General features: G+C 52.3%; 5 protein-coding genes across 20 annotated transcripts in view; 3 read left to right on the forward strand and 2 right to left on the reverse strand.

The window, feature by feature from the left end:
* Positions 1–11,741, reverse strand: part of GAPVD1 (GTPase activating protein and VPS9 domains 1) — a 29,648-nt gene extending 17,907 nt beyond the window's left edge. For 2 of the 15 annotated variants that reach the window (XM_084493677.1, XM_084493664.1), the window contains exons 1-9: positions 10,578–10,673; positions 7,741–7,829; positions 6,794–7,005; positions 5,546–6,389; positions 4,212–4,298; positions 3,071–3,205; positions 2,760–2,949; positions 1,768–1,848; positions 176–336 (exon numbers count right to left, since the gene is read on the reverse strand). In XM_084493677.1, coding sequence (XP_084349803.1) covers positions 176–336; positions 1,768–1,848; positions 2,760–2,949; positions 3,071–3,205; positions 4,212–4,298; positions 5,546–6,389; positions 6,794–6,978 — 1,683 coding nt within the window. In that variant the 5' untranslated portion in view covers positions 6,979–7,005; positions 7,741–7,829; positions 10,578–10,673. Of the gene's footprint in view, positions 1–175; positions 337–1,767; positions 1,849–2,759; positions 2,950–3,070; positions 3,206–4,211; positions 4,299–5,545; positions 6,390–6,793; positions 7,006–7,740; positions 7,830–7,883; positions 8,066–8,146; positions 9,225–9,315; positions 9,644–10,392; positions 10,486–10,577; positions 10,674–11,604 lie in introns of those variants that run through there. The other 13 variants (XM_084493667.1, XM_084493665.1, XM_084493670.1 and 10 more) reach the window with 11 other exon arrangements.
* A 309-nt stretch (positions 11,742–12,050) lies between these two features.
* Positions 12,051–16,546, forward strand: HSPA5 (heat shock protein family A (Hsp70) member 5). The gene is made up of 9 exons (XM_084493682.1): positions 12,051–12,410; positions 12,574–12,713; positions 12,889–13,120; positions 13,384–13,521; positions 13,768–13,880; positions 13,967–14,357; positions 14,677–14,914; positions 15,107–15,274; positions 15,662–16,546. Exons 1-9 carry the CDS (start codon positions 12,066–12,068, stop codon positions 16,222–16,224), a joined length of 2,328 nt encoding a protein of 775 aa, XP_084349808.1. The 5' UTR covers positions 12,051–12,065; the 3' UTR covers positions 16,225–16,546.
* Positions 15,916–19,874, reverse strand: RABEPK (Rab9 effector protein with kelch motifs). 2 transcript variants are annotated; one of them, XM_084493710.1, is made up of 7 exons: positions 19,740–19,874; positions 19,510–19,655; positions 19,259–19,411; positions 18,960–19,121; positions 18,468–18,617; positions 17,976–18,122; positions 15,916–17,718 (listed from the first exon to the last, which is right to left on the reverse strand). In XM_084493710.1, the coding sequence occupies exons 1-7, from the start codon at positions 19,793–19,795 to the stop codon at positions 17,438–17,440; spliced, it is 1,095 nt and encodes a 364-aa protein (XP_084349836.1). In that variant the 5' UTR covers positions 19,796–19,874; the 3' UTR covers positions 15,916–17,437. The 2 variants fall into 2 exon arrangements, with proteins under 2 accessions (XP_084349836.1, XP_084349835.1); XM_084493709.1 differs by having other exon boundaries at positions 17,976–18,125.
* Positions 19,864–23,226, forward strand: PPP6C (protein phosphatase 6 catalytic subunit). Its single transcript, XM_084493711.1, has 7 exons — positions 19,864–20,021; positions 20,138–20,233; positions 20,317–20,382; positions 20,582–20,723; positions 21,663–21,742; positions 21,878–22,087; positions 22,925–23,226. Exons 1-7 carry the CDS (start codon positions 19,947–19,949, stop codon positions 23,171–23,173), a joined length of 918 nt encoding a protein of 305 aa, XP_084349837.1. The 5' UTR covers positions 19,864–19,946; the 3' UTR covers positions 23,174–23,226.
* A 189-nt stretch (positions 23,227–23,415) lies between these two features.
* Positions 23,416–26,341, forward strand: ARPC5L (actin related protein 2/3 complex subunit 5 like). Its single transcript, XM_084493712.1, has 4 exons — positions 23,416–23,641; positions 23,715–23,787; positions 24,232–24,408; positions 25,767–26,341. The coding sequence occupies exons 1-4, from the start codon at positions 23,502–23,504 to the stop codon at positions 25,827–25,829; spliced, it is 453 nt and encodes a 150-aa protein (XP_084349838.1). The 5' UTR covers positions 23,416–23,501; the 3' UTR covers positions 25,830–26,341.
* The last annotated feature ends 313 nt before the right edge of the window (positions 26,342–26,654 follow it).

Raw genomic sequence — 26,654 nt, forward strand, 5'->3', positions numbered from 1 at the left:
GAAATTTGAAAGCTAAAATACCCAAGTTCAGTAACACAAACAAACAAGTGAAGCTTTTAATCAGTGTTTTGAACATATTATCTGAATTTAAGCATCACAACTTCATTGTTCTGCTATTAAAGAACACAGAAGCTGTATTTTACAAAATATCTAAGCTGTAATAGATTTTGCATACCTCATTTTCTGACATCATTCCTGGAGTAATCTGTGGACCTGTTCCCAAAGAAATCACCAGCACTTCTTCCGGCTGAACTTCTGGGATGGTCTCCTGCGAGGATCCTTCGTGATCCCCATGCTGATCCATTAGAATATTTGATCTACTTCTGCTACGAGTTGCTAAGAAAGTGTTTTGAAATATCAACATTAGAAAGCTGTTCCTTGTTTAGGGAGAAAAAGACAATGCAATGGAAATACAGAACTGCAAAGTTTTGAATTAATAACATGCATACTAATAAATTTATAAAATGCCAAGTCTTAATAGAATTTGAGAGATGGAACCAGTGTTTAACATTGAGTACTGAACTGTGAAAAACTGAGAGAAACATCCTGTTTGTTTGTCACATCCTGTTTGCCTGCACAAATTTTTACACCAAAGATTAGCACAAATTTCAGTAACTTTAAAGGATCCAGAGTTTTGGCACGTGAAATCAAAAATGCAACCAAGTAGTAATAGTGAATTTGACGTGGTGGTAGCTGCAGAGGAGCTCCCCAGCTATATACACTTAAAAGTGGGAATATGATGTCTGCATTCATTTTGTAAAAAAGTCTACTCCGTCCATATAATTCAAAGCAATCGAGGAAGATACTTATGTTTTAAATATTTTAAGAACCACATGCTATTTCTTCTCTCTTTAACTAGTAGTCATACATGCCCACACAACCTAGAAAAAACATCTGTCCTTAGAAGAGACTGCCACTGATCTAGTAGATAGGAAAAGTTTAAAAAGCACACAAAAAGAAACAGAAAGATCTCTTGAAAAATAGATTCTGCATTTGTAGAATTGTGTGTTCCAATCACAGGAAGACCCTTAATAAATTAGTTGAGAACATTTTGTTAGGCATTGGAATGGGCTTCCCAGGGAAGTGGTTGAGTCACCATCCCTGGAGGTCTTTAAAAGACATTTAGATGTAGAGCTTAGTGATATGGTTTAGTGGAGGACTGGTTAGTGTTAGGTCAGAGGTTGGACTAGGTGATCTAGGAGGTCTCTTCCAACCTAGACGATTCTGTGATTAGGAAGGCTTTTACCTACAAAAAAGGTCTAGGTTCCTGTGGCTTAAAAATGATGTTTAATTCATTTGCATTTTAAGAGGAAAAACTTCTAAGTAGAGACAATTTATTCTAGCAGGTGTCTCAAATGCAGATCCACAAAATCAACATCAGGTATTTTGTTCGCATTATTTGGTGACTCTTTATTAGTCCTTTCAAGTAGCCTTATTTTCACGTTTGACACTGTGGAAGGAAAAACACCCACAGGGAATTAACATTGCTAAGTATGGCAGCATGACACCAGTTAATTTTTATTTGGTCCAAGGAAAACAAGGCAAGTGTGCAGAACTAACAGCCAAATTTTGATTTTAAAATCATCCACAAATACACATACGGTATTCTTAAAAACCACACGTACATAAAGAATGAGTTTCATAGAGAAATCAATTAAGAAATCTGAAAAAGAACTTATTTCCAAATAAACCAAAAGCATGCTTAAGTATGACAGTTGTGTTATAAATAAGTTTCACAGAAAAGAACAGAAAGATGGCATTACCCACCAAAAGGGGTTACTAGAGTTATATGAGCTGAAAGATTGGTGGCAGAAGTATCCCAGGCAGTAATGGCTGCCAATTGCTGTCCTGGATTTCGAAAGCATTAAAGTAAAACAAAAGAAATCAAAACTTTGAGTAACAAAACTATTTTATATCATAAAATAAATCCTGTTGTGCCACTACTCCGTAGGCCTAAGACCAGAACCATTCAGCAGCAGAGTTAAAACAACATGGGATAGGTTTGTTTTGGGGTTTGTTTTTCTGTGCCACTTATCTGTCTGTATATATTTTGATCCTGCTAAAAACTAACACCAAAGGTCTCAAATGAACAGAAATATCCCATTTGGTCATATCCACATAAATACACACTGACGAAGACTACCACACTTCTTACTTTAAGAAAAAATATTATTAAAATAGAAAAGTTCAAGATTCAGAAAACCTATTCAAAAACAGGAAGAAAAAAAAAACAAAACAAAAACACAAAATTGCATTACAGTATCTTAACTACTGAAACTAGATTGGGTAAATAATGGAGAATGAAGAGATACTCTGTTCTCAACACATACTCAAAGTTCTACTCTTTTTCTTCCTCCTCTACATTTCCTCCCTTCTATGATACAATCATTTTAAACTTAGTCTGCCCCACTAATTAAATATCATAGCTTCCCTCTTACCACTTTCCTAAGCAATCTTCCCTCCTAGATCTGCTTTCCATCTTCAAACTTTCCCCTTACTATCCTTGCACTAGCCTAACAACTACTCCAGCATTCTTCTCCTGTTCAGTCCAGAGTGGGGAAGCTCATGACACTCACATCAGAAAGTAATAAAGATGCCTGGCTATCTATGCAAAAAAAAATTCTCTATCATCTACAGACTAAAAAGTAGGACCAGAAAGTGTAGCCAAAGAATAATCCTAACAAGATGATTAAAAAAAAGGTAAAGGAAATATATCACGGTATCAGAAATCATGCAGGAAGTCTGTTTGCTGTCCTTACCTATTGGTAAGCGATTTTTTTTGTTAGCTGGAGTGGTTGCAGGAGAGAGCTGTGGGGTATTGTACGGAGTCATTTCAAGGCTGCTGCTTTTCCCTGGTTTGTTCTGGGGCAAGTTTGCTAACAAGTTTTCCAGAGCCATCCGATCTTCCTTAAGTTGATCACTTGACATCACATTCCGCATAAAACCAACCTACAAGTTTAGAAGTAGCGTGGGCAAGAATTTCAGTGTGAATTATCAGCCCTGTTTATCCAGTCTGTAAACACAGGGGTGCAAGTTTATATTAATTCTATTTAGGAACTTAAGATATTACCAGACTCGTCAGCTGGCTGTATGTCATGTAAACCACTGTTCTACTCAGCCCCTCCAGGAGGTTAACTGAAGACATTGGAGGAGTTTCAACTGCACGCCCATCAATAACTACATCCAGGAAAGCAGCAACACAGCTCTGCAAGGGAAGAAGTTTTGAAATGAAAGACCATTTACCAGTGGTTGAAAAGAACCTAAGTTATGACAAGAGCTAAATAGTTTACATAATAACATTAAGTTTTGCTTCCTACTTTTAACATCTTGGGATAAAATACCATGCATTATTAAACCCACTGAAAGGCAGGTAAGGAAAGTTTTAGTACTTCCTGCAATCCTTCTCTGCATTCAAAAGTACTACTTAAGTGTTCTTAGTTTTTGAAGTGTTTCATTGCAGAGCAGCAGTTTCAGATCATAAATACGAATTAAACTATTTATGGCAAAGAAGCTGCCCTTTCCTAAAGGATCTGCTGAGCACAGATTAAAAGTGAAACAAGGAAGCACCACACAGTATCACTTTCTAATCTGACTGAACATTACCTGTACAATATATGTGTAACTTCACATGATGACTGAAGAGCATTTTTAATTAACCAAAATCTGGAAGTTACACAAGCAAATTAAGTGTATGGTTTTGTTTGTTTGTTTTTAATATATGACAGTACATCAAATATCATTAGTTTTGTTGTTCTGATGAAGCCAATTGCTATGGAGGAGTCATACTAACATAAAAAGGCGAACAAAAAAGCAAAACAAAAACGGAACAGAAGTTCCTTGTGCTAACAAATTCCTTTTTAAACACTAGATTTCATACAAAAGTTGTCTGCAGATCTAAGTGTTTTCTTTCGCATCAGTAAAAAACTGACAGTAATTCAGCATTTCAGTTTAAAAGGTAACTTGCTTTAATTTCTTTTCTGTATTTTCTTTTAAGAAGTATGATTTCAAAGTAGAAGTGAGAATCCCTGAGCCTTAATTCTAGTACTCAAGATTTTGTTCCCAGCTCTGTGCAGCATTTAATCTGCTTTTCAGAACATGGAAATCCTAAGTTAACTGCTTAGCAAGTGCTTTGCAATGTCAGAAAAAAGAGGCTGCAGAAGGATGAAGTATAGACAGGAGAGTCTTGGTTTTTTTGAAGTCTGGACTCTTACTTTGTCAAATTTAGCAAGGTTGTTCTTCATACGTGGATCCCCCTCTTCGGAACCAGTCATTGCCAATTGCTGCAGAAGTCTCCCAACCTGAAATGAGAAAAACTATGAGGAATAAGTATTGCAAAACATCACCACAATGGACCCTGTTACAAAAATTAGTTAAGGCAACTCCTCCGTTCTACGTTCATTTTAATGTAACACTAGAAATACTTTTGGTTGATTGGATAGTTTTGTGTTTGCTTTTAGGGTAGAAAAAATGCAAGCATATAAAAAAAAAAAAAAAGCAGTTGTTGCATTTAATAAGAAAATCTGCATGCGCGGTATGCCATGAGTATCCATACTTCCTTCGCAGGAACAAAGCATGTTTGTTTTTACAACATGACCTAGATTCAACTCTCAATTCCGATTATCTCAAAGCTAGAGATTTTAAAAGGCTGTAGGTACTTTACTAAGTGTAAGTGGGGAGAAAAACAAAACAGGGAAAAGTCTAACTCTAGATCAGAGAATATGCTCCTTATTAATCACCAACTACAACCTACTCTCAGTTTTAAAGAGCCAATTGCAATCTGCTGCAACAGGCAAGCAGCTGCACTGGACGGGACTAACAACGTATCTGAAAACCAATGCAAGGCCCTGGCGGTAACAGTGTCGTGAGTAAACTTCACTGGAATGATTTTCTGTGGGGATCACTGTCCACTTCATAGACATTTAAAAATAGGTTTTGTTACTTGTGTGGGTCATATCCTCAGCCAAATGAGTCTCACTTAATGCCCGCAGCCCACACCTCTATACACTAGCATTAAATTGTCCAAGTATTCACACAGACAAAAATTTGCCGTGAGGGCTGGGGAATACTCTAATAAAAGAGTAGACAGCTACACAGTTACATAGTGGTCACTACTGCTTGACAAGAGGTTTTTTGTCAGAAAAATACATAATTATTTTGTTAAATACCTGGCATAATACTTAACGTTAGAAAGAAGAGCACCGTGTTCGTTTACAGATATTCCAGAATTCATCTTACAGTCACATTTACACTTTATAAAAGCTATTATGAAGAATGGAAGCTAAGTACATTTGCAACTCTCGTAAGAGAGAGAGGAATACATCCTATAACATTTTAAAAGCAAATATTTTAAGCAAACAAGCAGATAAACTTTAGAACATGCCTTCTCAGCAATGACAAATATTGTATTAGCATTTATCTTGTTGATTGGAGGTAGAGCACTCTACCTTTAACACAGTACCACCCTGTTGCAGTAGAGAAAAAAAAAGGCCAAGGACATTTCTTTCAGATTTTTTTTTTTTTAATATTAGCTTAAAAGGAGTCATACCTGCATCAGATTAAATCTTGCCACCTCGTTTATGGGAGCATCAGAAATTATCCCGTACTGCTCTGGGTTAACAATCGCAGGACAGATGAAGCATGCTAGCAGGAGATCCGTGCACATTGCTCTGACCTCTCCGACCTCCAGCCTGTCTACACATGAGAGCGTTTTGTACATTTGTGACACGATCCATCGCAAGCTGTGTGGAAAACAGTACGTGTTTTGTTTGAGATAGCCTATGAATTTGTTCACCAAGGTCACCAGTTTGGCCTCATTGGAGTCGACCATCTCTTGAACTCTTTGCTTGAACTTTTCTGTGCCTTTCTCTCCAAACAACTTTTCCTGCTGTACCGGAGAGAATCTCTCAATTAATTTGTTTGGATCAGTTTCCAGGTGGTCTTCATCTTCAACCAGAAGCTGCATGATTGGCTCGTGTAAAGTTGCAGTAAGAAAAAGTTTTGCAGAAAAAAGTCCTTCAGAAAAAAGTTTGAATAAGATGCTGAACGCACAAGTACCTCGTCTCAACAGCCGCCTGGGGTTGTCACTTTCCTTAAGTTCAAATTCGATCAAGTAGCGAAGGACCTGGAGGAGGTAGCTCTCGTCCTCCTGCATGATGCAGTTGCCATAAATGGAGGTGAAGACTGTGTGGATGACGCCCTGCGTGTTGTCCTGGTTGAGCTTCTCTCCGGCAACCAGACAGGATGCAATAAGCCTAGGGTTCTCTCTCAGTCTGTTTAGGAATTCTCCATAAGCAGTCTCCTGAAATCCCAACTGCTTGTATCCATCCACAAACTGCGTGTCCTCCAGGATTTTTGCATGCTGACAGCATTCAGCAGGAGAAGCCTCAGCACTTTAAAGAAAAACACAGAGACAGTGTAACTCGTAAGCAAACAAGTTTACCAGAAGGCATCACCGGGTCAATCTGCTAATAAGGGTACCACCAAGGCAAAAAGTCTTCCGTACAGTTGACCCAAACTATTGCCATATTCAGGAACAAGGACAGTTTGCTCACATAAACTGTGGACAGAAGTAAAATACACACATAAAATGGGGGTAACTTAAACAGACAACAAGCAAGCCTCAGGTGAGTCAAATACCCTAGTTTAGATTTGTTTTAAAACTTCACTATTTTTATAGTCAGCACAGCAATGGACTCGAGATAATAAGAGAAAAATCTGAGAGATTTGCTGCAATTCACAGAAGTTTAGAGTTTTTTCTCCCCACAAATTCTCCACCACCACCCTGCCAAGTCACCTTGTTATGATCAGTCTGTCCAAATTAATTCTTTGCTGCTTGGAAATCCATGCTGTGCGGTACAGCTTTTCAGCTGTCTTCAATACATCCGCATTGAGCCTTTGAATCAGCTGCTTTTCTGAGTTCACATACAGTCGTTCCTGCTTGAGGTGATGAGCCAGCGTGTGTATATCCAGCTTCACCATCTTTGACAGTGGACTACACAGCACTCACTGAAAGAAAAGGGGAAGAAAAAGGTGAATTCCAACACTTCCAGGAACTAGTTTTGTTGGCCCCAATGAAGCAATAAGAAGGCTATAAGCTTAGCAGTAAATATGTCTGTGCATTCAATCAAGAATAAATATATAGTTAATGCTCAGAAAGCAAGTAAGACTCCCACACAGTCTGGAGTCCTAACACACGCACATACAACCTGGCTCTGTTCAGCGAGCAAAAAGAGCAACTTTAGGAAAGAGCAGACTACCACAGAACAATGCTGTTATCATTTGTAACACTGCCTGAAAAAACAAACAAAAAAACAACCAAACAGCGTGGGTCTTGCAGAAATACCACCTAACATACAAAGGATTTGGGCATCTCCGCGTGATGCAGTACCACAGCCAGTAAATAAGCAGAGACGTGTAAGCACTGAGTAACCGTGGCAAGTTTCACGCTGCTGTGCAGTTGGTTTTTGTTTGTTTGTTTGTTTGTTTGTTTGTTTGTTTTTTTAACTTCTCCAAACCACCATGGCAAACCTCAGGACCCATGTACAAGAAAAAGGGAGCAGCAGCATCCGTGGCTTTACAGTCCTCCAGAAAACGTAAACATGTTGACAGCTAACAACTGCTGCTGAAACACACCTCTGCAGATGAAGAACATTTCACTCGTTCTTATTACCAGTTTTTAAAAATTAATTATTTTGAAATCACACGAACATAGAAAGTAACAGTGCAAACAACTGTCTTCACCTTCAGTGTCTGGCAGAGGGCTGAGAACAGCAGAGCTGTGACGCTGGTAGCTCGACACATACGGCGCTTCAGCAGGCTTCAGGCTGGCTCTAAAGAAAACATGCAGCACGGTCAAAGAAGAAAATAAAATCCCCCAAACCTACTTAAGCAAGATGCAGATGCTGTTCCTCTGTTGGGATACTGGTATGAACACAGCCTAACCTGAAAGGGGAAACTCTTCTTCCATGAGTACACCTATACAGTGCACTGCTCCCTAAAACCAAACCAAAACAAAACAAAAACCCTTCCCATTATGATTAGTATAAAAGGACAACAGCTGTATTCTCTACCCTTCCCACGCTGCACAACATTCACTCTGTGCCAGCGCTCAGGACAAGAGCTTTAAAAAGCAATTAGCCACACTTACGTACTCGGTAACGCGCTGCAGAAGGCAAGGTTAGACAGACAGAGCAGCAGCAGCTTCAGCTGGTACTAATTCCGGAAAGTTGTTTATCAGATTACCTTATCAGTTTCTCACAAATAAAGAAGCTGTCCATAATTACCCAGTTACCTTGTTTAAAACTATCGTTCATCAAACCTGAAATGAGAGAAGCCTGCACGTAGTCGTATAAAAGAGAGCTTAGGAAATTTAGGTATCTGGCAATCTGATGTCTGAAGAAACAACAGGTACTAAATAAGTCCTGCTATCTGCCAGCTATTTTTCAATCCCGGTAATCTCATTTCAATAGGAAAACACTTCATATTTCGTAAGGCTGCTCAGAAAGCTACTGAAAGCTGTGGCACGGTATGAAAAACTTATCACAGCAATTCAAGCAATTCCACTTTGTGACGCTCCACCGAAACCACAAAGACTGTGTGAGCTGACAGCTTCTAAGATGTTTTGTCCTGCCATCAGCGTGACCTAAGTTTATTAGGACCCAAGACAACCTCTGCCTTTGATAAATATGGGACTAAACATGGGATTGCTTCTCATGTTTAGAAGTCCTGGGAAAAATCTCATAAATCTTCAGGTACTGAACCTACAGAGTATGTGGTTTTGTACCGTGGCACACAGAAACAAGTGACACCTCCATTAAATATTTCTGCGATTCAGTTGACAGAAAAGAGATTAAGCCAAGCCACAGTTACTGCCAGTACACCAAATTCTCCCTCCTCCAACGCCTCCTGCTCAAGGTTATTTGCTCCTCCTAAGTCTAGCTACGCAAGACTCAACTTCCAAAGCAAGTCTGGGCAGATCTAATGTAGGCAGGGCAGGGCAAGGCAAAGCTGAAATCACTCCATCTTACTGAAAAAGAATTCCAAAGCAGGGCTGAACAACTTCCATACTAGCTTGCCCCGATGAAAATCTCTTTTTCTTTGGTAATATTTACAGTAACAACTAACAAGCCTTCTGTATACAAGCTAACAACTCACCTCCCAACTTTGAGCAAAAACAAGCAAACACTTTTCAGCAGGAGAGTTCACCATGACCTCAGATCTACCCGCTGAACTCTCACGTTGCAATACTCACCATCTCAAAACAGGTCCAACACGCACAATGCATTTCAACCTGCTACAGTGGCTGTCAATACTAACCTGAAACTCTTTCTTCAAGTTTGTGTCTTTGAAAGCGGCTGCTCTGCAGCCAACGCGCAGCACAGCGCCTACGCAGTAAGATCTACGTGCAACGAGCTCCTCGTTTCCCATGCCCCTAACAGGGCTTATCAGGAGTGCTCGGGCTCGGCTGGCTCCTGAGCTGTCAATTGCGGTATGATTGCATTGCGCAAAAATCCACAGGAGCACGCAGCCAGGCTAAAATGTGCTCCGGCTGCCTGTGCTGTTGGAAAGAGGGGTTCCCCTTACATAATGAGTCATACTAATTAACTTTCAGTCAGAAGAACTTGAAGTCACTGACAAAAACAACCCGTTCCCAGCCTCCTGTCTTGAGACCAGTTCCCATCTTCACCTCGAAACGTCCCAGCGCTGCAATCCACCGTAAAGGGGGGCTGTCAGCACAGCCTGCACGCTCCAGGACCTGACGCATCACACACCGAAACCTTCACCTACGGCACCTCAAGCGCTCCGGAACCCCCCCAGAAGGAGCAGCCCCTAGGAGCGTTTCCTAAAATCACCGTCCTGTCTGCTGCCCGTTTTTTGGAAGCGCAGCATTTGGGATTTCACGGACTGTCCGTGCCATGCTCCCCTCCATCATCTTCAAACCGCAGCTCCCACCCGTGAGTCAGCTGCATCGCCCTCCACAGCAGCCCGCTGCCTGTCCTAAGCCGAGCATCACGTCTCGGGCTGGGAGCTGCTCCCGGCGGCACCGCCAGCTCTTCCCTCGCAGCACGGTATCATGACTTTGCAAGAACAAGCACAGACACTCGCTCGGTCGAGCTCTCCAGCGCTCAGACCCTATTAGAAAGGATTAAAAACCCAAAACAAACAAAGCAGGAAGTCCCGGCGCTCTGCGAGCCGCGAGTTGCGAAGCTCCGGAACGCGAAAGGCGCCGCGCTGCCGGGGCCGCCCCCCGCCCCCCGCCCGCTGCCCCCGCCGCGCCGAGCAGGGAGGGGAGGGCCGCGGGGCAGCCCCGAGCCGCAACCGGGGCCGGGCCCCAGCCGCCCCCCTCGGGGCCAGCCCGGCCGCGCTGCCCCTGCCCCTGCCCCCGCCCGGCACCTCCTTCCCGGCGCGCTGCCTTCCTCCCGCTCGGCTCCCGGCAACGGGCAGAGCTCGGCCAGGCCCGGGCTGCCGCCCGCCTGCCCTCCCGCCGCCCTTCCTCTTCCTCTCCCCTTCCGCTCCCTTCCTCCCCTTTCCTCTTCCTCCTCCTCCTCCTCCTCCGCCGCCCCTCAGCGCGCCCCTACCCGGCCAGCGCCCCGGCTCCGCCGCCGCCCGGCTCCCGCTGCGGCCCCGCGCCCGGCGCGGCACTGCGCAGGCGGCGGGCGGCGACACCGCGCTGCTGGGACGCGGGGCCCTGGGACTTGTAGTCCCGACGCTGCTCCCAACGGCCCCGGCCCGGGCCCTTCCCCCGAAGCAGAGCCGGAGCGTGCGGCAAGGGCCCGGGCGGGCACCCGGAGCCTGCCCCGTGCGGAGCAGCGCGGCCGGGCTAAGAAACAGGCGCAGGGCCCGTCCCCTGCCCGGCCTCAGGCAGCGCGGAGCCGTGCCCGGGGCCTCACGACGGGGCCCAAAGACCGCCGAGGGCACGGCCTGACGGGCAGCGAGCACAGCGCTGGGCCTGCCGGCCCCACGGGCACGGCTAAACCTCCACATGTGTGCCTCTAGGCTGGTGCTTGCAGGAGTGCTAGGGAAAACTAGAGAGTTGGATGTCATTTATTAAATGAGAGTGTGTCCCGACAGGGAATTTAAGCAGCTTATTCTCCAAGAAGAAAAAATAAAGGGAATCACAGGCACCCCAGCAGGGCCATTTGCAGTGTGACAGCAGCGGGCTCGCAGGGAGCTCACCCGGGCACAGCCCCTGGTCACAGCGCGCGGTGCCAGCTGTACCCACGGCTCCTCACGTCCCGGGGCTCCCGGGTGCCCTGTGGGTGAGGATGGGGCATCCAGGCCTCAGCACGGGGCCGGTGGTGGTTTAGGTGGGAAAGCAAATCCCTGAGTCACCGCAGCTGCTTCTCTGTGCCTAAATCGTCTGTGAAGCTCCTCCAAGGGCCAGCTCAGCACCAGAGCCACCCATTTACGCTTTGTATCTGTTATTCTCTGAGCTATTTCGTGTGTGCCTCCTCCTTACTGGCACAGGCACCGCCTTGCATCTTCCCCGCTGATAACAGAGAACGCCTCACGTCGTTGATTTCTAAAAAGCCAACTGATGCTTTACAACCAACCACGGCAAACCGAACTACAGCAAAAAAACATTTATCGAGCCTGCACACACACCGTTTGGCCAACTGCTGCGCCTGGTCCCACGCAGCCGGCTGCCAGCATCGCCCCCAGCAGCACCGCAGGGGCCGGGGGCGTTGGCGGCCTCGCTCCCCCAGGGAAACAGCGCCCAGCCCGAGGCCTGGGGGCACGAGGCCCCCTGGGTACCAGCCGGGGCATTGGGCACGGCTGTGCTGGCGCTGCCCGCCGGCCACCTCAGTCACCGCACACGGGGCGAGCCCTGCCCGCAGCCGGCCCCGCGCTCCGTGCGTCGCCCCCCGCCGCTCCTTCACGGCGCGGCCCGAGGGGAGCCAGCACCCGCACGGCCCCGAGGCACCGCCCGAGCCCCCGGCCCGGCCCCGCCGCTGGGCTCCGGGACAGGGCTCCGGGGTGCCCCCCCCCCCCCGCCGGTCCCGTCCCGCCCGGTGCCGGCCCTGAGGCGCGAGGCGCGGCGGGCGGGGCGGGGCCGCGCGGTCACCATGGAAACTTCCAGAACGTCCCCCCCGGCCCCGCCGCGACGGCGTCCCGCGGCCAATGGGCGCCCTCCGCTTGGCTCACGCTTCTCCGCTGATAGGCCCGCGGCGCCGGGGCACGAACCAATCGCGCGGCGGGAGGGGCGCGCGCCCGGTGTGTCAGAGCGGCCGCGCGGTCGTCGCCAATCGCGGAAGGCCAGCTTAGTGGCAGCCGACCAATGGGCGCGCTCCAGCGAGGGCTCCGCAGCCAATGGCGAGCCTCCACGCAGGAGTAACGGAGGGTATATAAGGGCGGCCGGCGCGGCCTGGGCGCTCAGCGGCAGTTGGCGGCGCGGCGCGGTCGGTGGCACGGTACGGACGGGACGGGGATGGGGGGGGGGCCGCGGCCTAAGTTGGGCCTGGTCTGGGCCTGGCCGGGGGGTGGGTGCCGGGGCGGGGGGGGCGCGCTGGGGGCCGGAGCGGCCGCGCCCCGCACGTGGCGCCTCCATTTTGTGACCTTTTGGGCTCCCGGCAGGGCGGCGAGGGGCGAGCGGCCGGCATGAGGCACCTCCTGTGGGCGCTGCTGCTGCTGGGCGCCGCGCGGGCGGACGACGAGGAGAAGAAGGAGGACGTGGGCACGGTGGTGGGCATCGATCTCGGCACCACGTACTCCTGGTGTGTGGGGGGCTGCGGCCGGGCGGGGGCTGGGGACATGGGAGAACGGTTGGGGGGGGAGGGAGGGAGGGAAACGGCAGAGCACGGGGAGGGGGAGGGGAAGAGCGGAACTTGGGGGGGGAGGGGAGGGAGGGGAAGGCCCCCGTGCCGCCTGACGGCTCCGCTTCTCCCGCAGCGTGGGCGTTTTCAAGAATGGCCGGGTGGAAATCATTGCCAACGACCAGGGGAACCGCATCACCCCGTCCTACGTGGCGTTCACACCCGAGGGGGAGCGCTTGATCGGGGATGCCGCCAAGAACCAGCTGACGTCCAACCCCGAGAACACCGTGTTCGATGCCAAGCGGCTCATAGGCCGCACCTGGAACGACCCCTCGGTGCAGCAGGACATCAAGTACTTGCCCTTCAAGGTGCGCCTGGTCACAGGGTGGTGCATGGAGGTGGGGATGTCAGATGAACAGGCTGCAGATGCTGCCTGCTTTCTCTCCTGCTTGAGAAAAGCAAGGCCTTTAAATCAGCGTTTTTATGAGCAACCCTGTGGCTTTTATAGCTTTCTGTTCAGATGAACACTCTTAAAGGATTTAGTGATTCATCAGAGAGAAAGAAGCAATCTGACAATTAGGAATAACTTCAAGAATTGCTGGAATATATGACACTGTCTCTTTCTTCTCAGGTTGTTGAAAAGAAAGCCAAGCCCCATATTCAAGTTGATGTTGGCGGTGGACAGACAAAAACATTTGCTCCTGAAGAAATTTCAGCTATGGTCCTGACAAAGATGAAGGAAACCGCAGAGGCTTACCTGGGGAAGAAGGTGAGCTGAGTGCTGCTAACAGGAACTTAAGGCAGCAGTTGCCTTACGAAACTGAAGATAACTGGGCAGAATCTCAGGGTTAAGCTTGCTGTCATAAACTTTGTTCGGTGCTTAGGTGGCTCAGCTGATTGTGGGGTTTTACATAAGGAACAATGGGCTACTTGTTCCAGGCACTGCTGCGCTCATTTCTGAGGTGTGTAGCTTGTCCTTTATTTTTCTGATAATCTCCTCTTGCTCTTTCTGCAGGTTACCCATGCAGTTGTTACTGTGCCAGCCTACTTCAATGACGCTCAGCGCCAGGCCACAAAAGATGCCGGTACCATTGCTGGGCTGAACGTGATGCGGATCATCAACGAGCCGTGAGTAGCCAAAACAGCTCTGCCCGCTGGGTGTCTGGGGGTGGGGCCTGGTGATCAGTCTGCTGAATTTGTTACTCCCTAAACAGAACAGCTGCTGCTATTGCCTATGGATTGGACAAGAGAGAGGGTGAGAAGAACATCCTCGTGTTCGACTTGGGTGGTGGGACTTTTGATGTCTCCCTCCTCACCATTGACAATGGAGTCTTCGAAGTTGTGGCTACTAATGGAGACACTCACCTGGGTGGAGAAGACTTTGACCAACGTGTTATGGAACACTTCATCAAACTCTACAAAAAGAAGACCGGGAAAGATGTCAGGAAGGATAATAGAGCTGTGCAGAAACTCAGACGGGAAGTGGAGAAAGCAAAGCGAGCCTTGTCATCTCAGCATCAAGCCAGAATTGAAATAGAATCATTTTTTGAGGGAGAAGATTTCTCTGAGACACTTACTCGTGCCAAGTTTGAAGAACTGAACATGGTAAGCTTAGAAAATGAGTTAAATTGCCTCAGCCCCTCCCAAAATTGCTGCTGGTGAATGCACAGGACTTCACATTGTGCCTTTGTTACACTTCAGCAGAATGCAAATAACTTAGTTCAAGTAGCAAGTTATTTATATTCTAAAAAGCAGAAAGCCATTGCTTCCTGGGGCATCTGGGGCTGCACATGTTACTGACAAATAAGTTCTCGTTGAGGCTGAACACAGCCTTGGTGAGCTGACTCGGTAGTTCTTAGTACCCTAAGCCTGGGACTAGGCACGTGGGAATAGAGGCTCACTGTCTGAACTCTTGTCTTTCCAGGACCTGTTCCGTTCTACAATGAAGCCTGTTCAGAAAGTTCTGGAAGACTCTGACCTGAAGAAGTCTGATATTGATGAGATTGTTCTTGTCGGTGGGTCTACTCGCATCCCCAAAATACAACAACTTGTTAAAGAGTTCTTCAATGGCAAAGAGCCTTCTCGTGGCATTAATCCAGATGAGGCTGTAGCCTATGGTGCAGCTGTTCAGGCTGGTGTTCTCTCTGGGGACCAAGACACAGGTAATTAAATCTTTAGGTAATTGCATCTTTACTGTCACTCTCAAGAGTGACTGAAGAGCGGGTACTGTTACTGCCAAATAGTGGTAGATGTGAATTTCCTGAGTTCTGTATCCGCCTCAGACTGCTGCAATGCACTCCCTCAAAGAGGAGCTGAAGTCACTCACATTCTGCCCCTTGATCTGTTCTTTGCAGGTGACTTGGTCCTGCTTGACGTGTGTCCTCTGACCCTTGGTATTGAGACAGTTGGAGGTGTGATGACTAAACTGATCCCAAGAAATACTGTGGTTCCCACAAAGAAGTCTCAGATTTTCTCTACAGCTTCTGACAACCAGCCAACTGTGACAATCAAGGTCTACGAAGGTAAGTGCTGCCCGTGTCCCCTGCAGCAGCTGGGATCTCACAGACTCCCACTGCTAGGCAGCCAGCTGCAGGTACTGCCAGATGCACACACCTATCCCTGGCTGTTACCAGACCGAGGCAGCTCTGAGCAGCATCAACAGCTGTTCTGCAGATCAGTTCTCAAAAGATCAGCTCTCAAACATGGTTACTCTATGGTTGCATTCTGAAGAGCTCCTCTTTAGAGTAAGAAGAGGTGATAGTGTAGGCATCAAGATGAGTGTCGAGGTGGAATTTAAAACCTCAGCTTTGAAAAGCATGTAGCTTAATGCTAGTGGTTTTGCAAAAAATGCAAACCACAGGTAGCAAAGAAAACTAATTGTGACCTAATTGTGTAATTGTGTCTTCTAGGTGAGCGTCCCCTCACCAAGGATAATCATCTTCTGGGAACTTTCGATCTGACGGGAATCCCTCCTGCTCCTCGTGGCGTCCCACAGATTGAAGTTACCTTTGAAATAGATGTAAATGGGATCCTCCGCGTCACAGCTGAAGACAAGGGCACTGGGAACAAAAACAAGATCACAATTACGAACGATCAGAATCGGCTAACACCAGAAGAGATTGAGAGGATGGTTAACGACGCTGAGAAGTTTGCAGAGGAAGACAAAAAGCTTAAGGAACGCATTGATGCCCGGAACGAGCTGGAGAGCTATGCCTACTCTCTGAAGAACCAGATTGGGGACAAAGAGAAGCTGGGTGGCAAGCTGTCATCTGAAGACAAAGAAACAATAGAGAAGGCAGTAGAGGAAAAGATCGAGTGGCTTGAAAGCCACCAAGATGCGGATATCGAAGACTTCAAATCAAAGAAGAAGGAGCTAGAGGAAGTCGTTCAGCCCATTGTTAGCAAGCTCTACGGAAGCGCAGGCCCCCCTCCCTCCGGTGAAGAAGAAACAGCAGAAAAGGATGAGTTGTAGATACTGGCATCCCTGAATGTTGTGTGTATATATTGGACTCAGGAACACTTGTTTAAAATATTGAACTCTTAATTTGGAATGTAACTTTGAATCTTCACTCGTGAGTGGAGCTGGAAATGCTAGCCCAAAGTGGCTGTTTACTGCTTTTCGTTAGCAGGTGTTTATCTGGGGAGGGAAGGGTAGCGGGGGGGGCGTGTAAATGACAACAGGGGTGTAGAAGTACTGGCCATGGAAGCGTTCTATTTAACAACTCGGTCATGTGAATTTGGTGTAGAGCTTTTCTACCTGAAGTGACCACAATAAATTTGTTATTTACACTGGATTTTTGTAGCTTGGACTTGCTGTCACCTAGCAGCAGCTGCTCCTCATGAGGGGATGGAGGGGTCCTTAGGGGCGGGTAACCACTGACACAGTGCCTCAGGGTGACACTGCCCTGGGAGGGGGTAAGCTGTAGCAGCTCTGCTGGCTGCTGGGAGCTGAGCTTTGGCTGCAGGACTTAATGCAAAGAAAGCTGCCAAGGAAAGGGGCTGGCAAGAGCTGGGTTCAGGCCCCTTCTGCACAAGGAGCCTGCTCCACCTGTGGGGAAGTGCCCAGCAACCAGCTCCAGGAGCCTGACCCCTGCCCTGGGTTGGGTGAGACTCACCCTCACCTGCTGCTCCTGGAGTGCGGCTGTGTGAGCATGGGGGAGACTCAGCTCAAAGCTCGCTCACAAGGCCTGAACCCCAGCTGCAGCAGGCTCTGAAAAGCAGCTTTTTGAAGCTCAGCCTCCCTCAGTGATGACAAAGCCTCTCACCTTGCAGGAACAAAGCCCGACTCCTCTGCCTCTGTGGTGTTTTCCCTGGGGTGGGAGACAGGTGGCCCTACACACTCATTTTCACAGTAGTGGCAGCTAAACCCCTTTATTTAAACCCCTTTAAGTACCCTTCAGAAAGCCGTAGGTAACAGCGCCCTGCAGGTCTCCGTGGCCAAGCAGGATGCTGAGAGCTGCCCAGCAGCGCCGCGCAGCCTCTGCCTCTCCCCAGCCAGCGCCGTGTTCCGGCTGCTGAGGCTCTTCCGCAGCCTCGCCAAGGGATGGGAGCTGTGAGCGCAGAGCGAGCGGCTGTACCCGGCTGGGAGCACGGAGCCACCCCTGACAGCAACACCGCGTTTATTGCAGGGCAGGGCCTTGCTCAGCCACTGCTACAAAACCTTCCCAGGCCCACCTGCCCACACGCTACTCGATCAGGGTCACCAGGCAGTCCCTGAACATCTCCCCTTGCGTGTCCATTCCCCCGAACACGAACAGCAGACGTGGGGCTGGGTCCTCCCCACAGCCCTGCTCCTCCTCCTGGCTCCCCAGGAGGTCAGCCTTGCCCCCCGCCAGCTCCTCTTCGGCTTCCTCTTCCGCAGCACCAGGGCTGCCAGGGGCCCGCCAGGGGATGACGCACATGGCGTGGTCCAGCCTCGCAGCGGGCAGCGGGGACTCAAAGCGCAGGAGCGTCCACCGCTGCTCCCCTGCAGAGCAAAGAGAGGCGTTCACAGCATAAACAGTGCTTCGGGCTCAGAGAAGCATTGCTGGAGTGGTGCCATCACCGTGGACCAGTCCGCACCATTACACAGCCCTAAAAAACAGCAGAGAGGCAGCTGCAGCATTTGCCCTTGTGCTGGCACAACCCCAGGGCAATGACACCGACTGCGGAGAAGATGAAGCCCAGGAACCGAGGGCTGTTTGCAGACACTGCGTTTACCGCCCCGCCCTGAGCTCTCCCTACCCGTGTGGTATTTGTGCGTGGTGTCCAGGGCCCCGGCCGGGCCCATGCCCCCGAAGATGTACACGTGGTCCCTGAGCACTGCTGAGGCGTGCGACGCCCGTCCCCCTGGGACGTCACCGCTGGCTGGTACCTTAACCCACGTCAGGTCTGCTGTGGGAGGAAAACAACACAAAAATAGTAATGCTCAGCAGGACTGAAATATTTCATGGCAACTGCCCAAAATCATAGGTTTCCTTTATTTTAAAAAGGGTTCCTGTAGGATTTTGCTTTTCTGAGCTCAGGAAATAATTGTTACGTGTTTAAAAGAGAAAGCAAAGCCAGCTGCAGACTACTTCGTACTACTCTGCAAAAAGCAGCAGAGCAAGATGTGGCAGCACACGACCTCACCTTCCCTGCCCACCACACTTCAGTGATCTTTTAGTGAAAAGATCTCCCTGAGAGCAAAGTGCACCACCACAGCTCCTGCTCCGAGGAACCTGCATCCATCCTTACCTGTATCAATGCAGAACAGATCATCGTAGAAAACATCGCCAGCTAAACCGCCGTGTATGAGGAGTTTGGTCCCGACTGCGACCATGACGTGCCCGTGCCGGGGGGAGGGGGGATCACCGTGGGTTTTGGGCTGGGACCAGGTACAGGTGGCTGCAACGGAGCACGGCCATTTGAGGGAACGGCTCTGGGGCTCCCCAAACCAGCGGTGCCGCAGCCTCGCTGATGCCTCCCTTTGCTGCATGCGGGGCCAGAGGAGTGAACAGAGCAATAACACTGGGCGAGAACACCCGTGGCACTGCCATCCCACTGCCATTTTGGTCCAAACTCCCAGTTCCAATACAAAGATGAGTGCAGTAAACAACCATTGTCCACCCACTTAAGCTGGCAGCCAAGGCAGGGGCCCAGTATTTGTGCATCCTTGAGGAGCTCAGAACGCAGACCTGCAGCCCAGAGGCTGCTCATTTCCACCCTCTGACAACAACCCAGAGGTACCTGTGTTGAACACGTGAAGCTGCTGGTCTTGGACGGGTTCTGCTCCCTTGTCTCCCCCTCCGAAGACGTACAGACGGTCCCTGACAGCTGCCAAGGATGCGTGGAACGTCCTGGGCAGTGGCGGGGTGCCAGCCACCGCAGGACTCTCCCAGGTTCCTGTTTCTGATTGAGACGTTTCATCAAGAAGGCAACACAGCAGGGGGTGGGAACGGAGAACACCCCTGGGCCTGAGCCAGGGCTGCCCGCTGCCACCAGCCCACGGCCCCAGCCCCCCTGCCCTGCCGGTGCCGGTCACTCACCGGGGTCCAGCGCCTGCACGCAGCTCCTGTTCCCGGCCTGGTCGGCGCCGCCGAAGACCCAGAGGCGCGGGGGGCGGCGGGGGGGCAGGAAGGTGGCGTGCTCGTAGCGCGGCCGCAGCCCGCTCCAGCCGGCCTGGGCCCAGCGCAGGGACCCTGCGGGCACCGCCGGCGGCGTCAGAGCCGTGAGGGCCCCGTGGGAGCCCCGTGGGAGCCCCGTGAGGGCCCCGCCGCCCCCTGCCCCCGGCGCTCACCCAGCTCCAGGACGTGCGCGTCCGCGAAGGCGCCGTCGGTGTCGGCGCCGCCCAGCAGCAGGACGCGGCCGGGCCGGGCGGGCAGCAGGAGGCAGCCGGGCCCCACGCGCCCGCTGGGCCCCGCGCCGCGAGGCCGCAGCCGGTACCTGCGGGGAGGCGGCGCTCAGCGGCGGGGGAGTACAAGGGGGGTACCGGGGGGATACCGGGGGGGTGCCGGGGTCGCCGCTCACCACTTGGCCGCCTGCGGGCGCTGCCCCGGCTCCAGCGGCTCCAGCGGCGCCCCCATGGTGCGGCCGGGCCGGGCCCTGCCTCGCCGCCCTCCCGGGGGCCGCCGCCGGAAGCGCTCCCCTTCCCCTCCCCCTCCGCTTCCGCTTCCGCTCGGCGACGCCGCCCGGAAGCTTCGCGCTCCGCTTCCGGCCCCGAGCCGCCGAGCCAAGATGGCGCCGCTGGACCTGGACAAGTACGTGGAGATCGCGCGGCTCTGCAAGTACCTGCCCGAGAACGACCTCAAGGTGCGGGCACCGCGGGCAGGGCGGCACCGGGAGCGGGGCGGGCACCGTGGCGGGGCGGCGGCGGGCACCGGGGGCTGCTGGCGCCGCCCCTGACCGTGCCCCGCCGCGCCCCGCAGCGGCTGTGCGACTACGTGTGCGACCTGCTGCTGGAGGAGTCCAACGTGCAGCCGGTCTGCACGCCCGTCACGGTGTGCGGCGACATCCACGGGCAGGTAACGGCCCCGCCGCGCCGCACGGCGCCGGCCTCAGCGCCCGGTGCCGGCCGCCCGCGCTGAGCCCCGCGCCCTCCCCGCAGTTCTATGACCTGTGCGAGCTGTTCCGGACCGGCGGGCAGGTGCCGGACACCAACTACATCTTCATGGTACGTGCGGCCCCCCCCGCCCCGCCCCGCTCCCGGTGCCGCTGCAGGCGCGGCGGCCCCAGCGCCCACCCGGCGGCCGGAGCCCGTTCCCCCCGGGCACGTCCCTGGGGCGCCGGGTGCCTCCAGGTTCCTGCCGGGAAGCCCTGCCCCGCCTCCCCGCCCCTGTCTGTGCGTTCACCGATGTGTTTTTGACTTGCAGGGTGACTTTGTAGATAGAGGTTATTATAGTCTCGAGACTTTCACTTACCTCCTTGCACTAAAAGCTAAGTGGCCTGATCGTATCACACTGTTACGGGGCAATCATGAGAGCAGGCAGATAACGCAGGTGTATGGATTCTACGGTAAGTGCTCACCCAACGCTGTCTGACTGGGGGTTGGCGTGCCGGGACCCAGTGCCTCACCTCTCCCTTGGGAACCCGCTTTGAACGCGGCACTGCGTGGGGCTTTTCCAGAACCGGGGGGAAATGGACTCAATAAACCTTTCACATTGTCAACGTGGTTGTTGTGCTCGTGAAGTAGAGGTGTTCTAGGCCAGACCTCACCCACCCCTCCCTCCAGTGTCTGTGTTTCTGTTTGTGCTTCTGTTTGGCAATGCGCTTCGGTGTCTGAATGAAAGGTTCTGCACCAAACCCTGCTGTTACCGTAACTCTCCCTGTGTATAACCAAAAGTGTCCGTGTGTGGAGTTTGCTGTGGAGGCTGTTTATTTATTGTCAGCAGTTCGCGTTTGGGAAAGCCCCGGACAAGAAGCGAGCAGCAGAACGACTGCTCGAAAATCTGGGGGAATTGAGTTGCTTGGAAAATTATTTTGTTCCGTGGTGTGAGGCTTTGGTAAAATGTGAGAAATCCTGGGAAGTAGCGTAACGCCTGCAACAGGGAGCAGAGAGCACGGGCTGTGACGTGCATCCAGCTGGGTGACTGCCACCAAGAGCACCAGTAAACGTTCTCCAGTCAGCTCAAAAGAGACATTTGTCTGCCAGCGTCAGTGTCACTTTGTACGGCTCTAACCAAAGCTGCCCTCAAGCCGAGGGGTCTGTGGGAAGCAGGGAAAGCATCGGCTGCTTGTGCCCCCGGTGTCTGCGTGTGGTGCTCTGTGGGGGCTGCTCCCCGCTGCTGGATCTGCTGCTGCTCCTGACCGGGGTTTTGTTTGCTTGTTGGCTGCTCGGGTTTGTGGTGTGTGTTTTTGTTGTACACCTGACTTTCCAAGTTCTGTTGTGTTGCCTCTGACCTTACTGCCTGAACTTCTGATCTGCTGAGAAGGAAAAACTTGTCTATTTAACAGATGAGTGCCAAACCAAATACGGCAATGCTAACGCGTGGAGGTACTGCACCAAAGTCTTTGACATGCTCACAATAGCAGCTGTAAGTGTAAACGCCCCAGGAACGCCCCGAGCAGGTCATCTACATGCGACCTCCAGCACTGGTGGCCGCTAGGGGTACCCCGGCAGCGTGCTGGGTTTGACTGAAATACTGAGTGTTTTGCGTGCCTTTCCCCAGTTAATAGACGAGCAGATCCTCTGCGTGCACGGCGGTCTGTCTCCAGACATCAAGACGCTCGATCAGATCCGAACCATTGAACGCAATCAAGAAATTCCTCACAAAGGCGCCTTCTGTGACCTGGTGTGGTCGGACCCAGAGGACGTGGACACGTGGGCCATCAGCCCGCGGGGGGCAGGCTGGCTGTTCGGAGCCAAGGTGACGAACGAGGTGAGGGTGCTGCCGCGCGTAACTGCGGGTGTGAGACGCTGCCTGGGGGCTGCCTCGGCATTTACCCTGGCGGTGAGTGGATTGGGGCACTGCGAGGGGAACTGGCCTCGTGGGGGAGCTGCAAGGAAGCTGTAGAGGAGGAGGAGGAGGAGGTTTGCTCGTGCCTTGTTGTTGTCCCTTTAAGCCCACTTGAAAAGAGCCAGCTGTTTGATCCTAAAGGCAGAGAGAGAACTGCCAAAGGACAGAACGCTGAGCTGGGAGAAGACAAAGATACCATTTCCTTAACAATTCTTCACGTAACTTTTGTTACTTTGCAAAGCAGCGAGCAGACTTCTCGAGGCTTGGACATGTCGATGTTCCCAGGCTTCTGAGCCAGTGACGGTACAGAAGCCTTGTGCTGCCCCTTTTTTCTGGGGCCTTCCCACAGAGGAAGGGCTGACATCTCTGGCAGCGCAGCCTGAGGCATCCCGACTGCCTCTGAAATGAGTGGTTCGCACTGCTGAGGGTTGAAAACCCCAGCGTGCCCTCTCAGTGTGCACCGAGACAGGGGTTTGCTCATGGCACTGTTGGTGCTGCGCTGCCCCTGCTTTACTTGGGGAGCCAGACCCCAGTTCTGCTGCCACCTCTTGGCGCAGGGGCACCCTCACACTGGCGTGGGCAGCACTGCCTGCTGCCAGGCTGGCTGGGAGCATCTGCGCTGCCTGAGCTTGACACAGGGCTGGGAAAGAGAGAAGCCTCGGGGTGGGTTTGTGCAGCAGGGCTGCAGCTGGGGGCTGCCCAGGGGCCGTGGGCGCCGGGCACAGCGTGCGGAGCGCTCAGGTTCCTTTTCCCCCGCAGTTTGTCCACATCAACAACCTGAAGCTGATCTGCAGAGCGCACCAGCTGGTTCACGAAGGCTACAAGTTCATGTTCGACGAGAAGCTGGTGACCGTGTGGTCCGCCCCCAACTACTGCTACCGCTGCGGGAACATCGCCTCCATCATGGTGTTCAAGGACGTAAACACGAGGGAGCCCAAGCTGTTCCGCGCCGTGCCCGACTCGGAGCGCGTCATCCCGCCGCGCACCACCACGCCGTACTTCCTCTGAGCCCCCCCCCCCCCCCCCCCAATACATTTTTATTTCGCACTTTGCTGCCCCAACGCTGCCTCCTGCCTCTGTTCCCGTTCCGTCGCCGAAACCGGGGCGGGTCCCGGCCCCCCCGGGGAATTTCAGAGCCCGAGGCCCGGCCCCGGCCCTGCCCGGGGGCGCTCCGGGCTCGCACCGGGGCCGGGGGGGAGGGAGGGTCCCGGCGGCCGGGTCCCGGTCCCGGTCCGGGTTCCGATTCCGGTTCCGGCTGCCGGTTCCAGGGGGCGGTTCCGGTTCCGGTTCCGGCGGGCGGGTTCCGGTTCCGGCCGGTCCCGGTTCCGGTTCCGGCATGGCGCGGAGCACGCTGTCGTCGCGCTTCCGCCGCCTGGACGTGGAGCGCTTCGACGGGAGCCGCTTCGAGGACGAGCCCGAGGAGGCGCCGCCGGCAGAGCCCGAGCCCGGCCCCGAGGCGGAGGCGCTGCTGCGGCGGTATCCTTGGCGGCGGGGGGCGGGGGGGGGCCGGCGCCGCACCCGTTGCGCTCCTTGACTCGCAGCAACGCAGCGGGGACGCGCTGAGGGCCCTGCACGCCGCCCTGCGCAGCGCCACGCGCCTGGCAGCCAGCCCCGACACCAAGGTGAGGGAGGGGAGGGGAAGGGAAGGGGAAGGGGAAGGGAAGGGGAAGGGAAGGGAAGGGAAGGGAAGGGAAGGGAAGGGAAGGGAAGGGAAGGGAAGGGAAGGGAAGGGAAGGGAAGGGAAGGGAAGGGAAGGGCGGCCGTGCCCAGATGAGTGGCCGGGAGGGTCGGGGGAACACAGCAGGACAATCGGGCGTAACGCGCGGGGTTTGGCGCAGCTCAGCGGGCAGCTCGCTTTGGTGGCTCCTCTGAGAAAACAGCATCAAAAAGCCCGCTGTGAAAGGCCTCCCCTTCTGCCTTCTCCCTGCATGAAGTGAAGGACGTTCGCCTGCCCGGTACAACAAACAAACCAACCGCCCTCTCTCGCAGCCGCTGCTCCCCTGAGCGCGCCCAGCACGGTGTGGGGGCTGCGCCCGGCTCTGATGTCGTTTTCCTTCCCTTCGCAGGAGCAGGCGCAGGGAACCATGCTGAAAGTGCTCATGGCTTTTAAAAGCAGTGAGATAGAACAAGCGGTGAACTCCTTAGACGGAAATGGCATTGACTTGTTAATGAAGTATATTTATAAAGGATTCGAAAAGCCAACAGAAAATAGCAGTGCAATATTACTCCAATGGCACGAAAAGGTAGGTGTCCCCGCCGGTGCCCTCTTGGCACAGCCGCGGTCAGCACGGCACCGCCAGGGACAGTCCCTGGGAGGAGAAGTGTGAGGGCAGGAGAGCCCTCCCCGAGGAGTGCAGTCCTTGGTCTTGCATTTTATCTTGGGTCTCTTTGAGCTTTTTAAGCATTTACCTGCATTTCAGAGCTCTCCTCAGCCAGGGAGAGGTGAGACTTGTGGCAGGGCAGCGACTGCAGCAGGAGGTGTTGCACCTTCTTCTAACAAACGCGGTGGCTTCGCCCACCAAGGAGCGAGAACTGGGAGCGGAGCTGTAACTGGCAGGGTTCTGCTGGTTTCTTGTAGTTGAGTGTGTGGCTGGGGGGGGCTCAGGCCTCGCCCCTGCCATCAGCCGGGTGCTTTCAGCACAGACCCAGCTCACTGGGATCTCGTGAGCCTGCCTTGTTTGTGCAGTGAGGGCTTCTGCCATCTCCAGAAGGATTCTGGTGGCAGCTATAGTGGTGCTGCCGGCTGTTCCTGTGAGTTGCTCATAGCGAGGTAGGGGAGGGCACAGGGAGGACAGGAGTGCTGACAGCTGACAGGTTTTTGTGCTGGGCGAGGCACCTGCAGCAAGTGTTCTGTGGACACTACTGCAACTACTTCAGACGCCCCCAGCTGCACAGGCTTTAGCCACAGCACTGGCTGCCAGCACCTCTCCGAGGGAAGACAACCCACAGGAACGTTGCAGTTCAGGGAGCTGCCTGCGCCGTGGCACAGCCTGCTGCTGAGGCCCGTGGCATTTCCCAAAAGCGCGCTGCCTTCCTGTGATACGTTCAGGCAGAAGTGGTGTAATGGTGACTCCAGCCATTGGCAGCTGTCACAAGCCTCACAGAACAGTGACAGGGGAGGAGGAGGAAGAGGAAGGTTCTCAGGAAGGAACAAGTTTCTGCTTGACTTGTTTTTTGTTGTTCTTTCTACTGGAGCCTGTTTTTGGGTAACCGTGGGTTGGTGCTCCCAGTGTGTAACATTGCACAACACTGTCCTGACTGGAAAGAAGTCAGTGTTCAGAGTGTGCGGCCACCTGTAAGCATCTCTTCCTTCTTGTTTTGAAAGGAACAAGGTGAGGCAGAAGTAGGCTGGGCAGTATTTAAAACTTTGCCTTTGTCCTGCCTCTTGGCAGTGCTTGCTCAGCCTGGAGGCAGCTGCATGAGTTAAGCGAGGGATGCGCACAGTGTGTGTGATGGAACACTGCACCGACAGAACGCTGCCCAGCCTGCAGAGAACAGCGCGGTTCGGGGTCTCAGTGGAACTGTCAACTGCCTGCAGTGCCTGCACGGGGGCTGGCTGTGTGACTGGGAGTAACGCCTCTCTCCTTTCCCATCCCCACAGGCACTAGCAGTAGGTGGACTAGGTGCCATAGTAAGAGTTCTTACTGCAAGAAAGACTGTTTAAAGACTGTTAACGAACCACGATGACGATCAGGTTTGGACCCAGAAGAAGGAATTAGCTGAAACAACACCAGTCCATCCTTATTAGAGATTGCAATCTACTGAACTACTCCGGGAACCTCCTCTTGGAATGCTTTTAACCTTAAAGGTGGGGAAAGAACAAAGGTATTCCTGTATATTCTGACCACCAAATACAGGAGCCAAGACATTCTCCTGCTCCCTTTAAAAGGCAGAGGGAAGGCAACCTCCTGCCTGCTGTTACTGTAAGTGAGCAGGTGTTCTCAGATGCTGCTTAATCTAAGTGTGGTGATAGCAGATCCTGGCTGTGCTGCTTAGTTAAGAGGGCCTTAGCGGATGCAAGATTCTGACAGCTTATGAATGGGAGAAGTGGTTACTAGAAAGATGGTTTTGTGTGTGCACACATACAGATGGATGTGGTCAAAGGACTAGTTGGGCTGTGGGGTTGGTTTCATTGTAAAGTGCCTGCTGCGTTAATAAAGTTCTTGGATCATACAAGTTTAGTAACGTATTTTTGGCTTAATCCTAAGTATGACACATCCAAAACCAGTACAGCAATTCTAAGCAAAGGGCCCGCCTCTACAAGAGTGCTCTGCTCTCCACTTCCTTACAAAGTTTGGCATTAAATTACTACAGGTGCAGCTATTCAAACCAGCATCATCTCCAGCAGCAGTTCAGAGCAGCCCAGGTAGGAGCGTTGGTTGCAGTGCCCCTAGGGGCTCAGTTTGCAGTGCAGAGTCTGGGCCTTGCTTCTTTTGGCACAGCCCTGCCTGCTCCACCTGAAGCAGCTGCGAAGGGAGGCTGTATTCTC

Source organism: Aythya ferina (genome assembly GCF_964211825.1).
Source record: "Aythya ferina genome assembly, chromosome: 20".
Taxonomy (NCBI): Eukaryota; Metazoa; Chordata; class Aves; order Anseriformes; family Anatidae; genus Aythya; species Aythya ferina.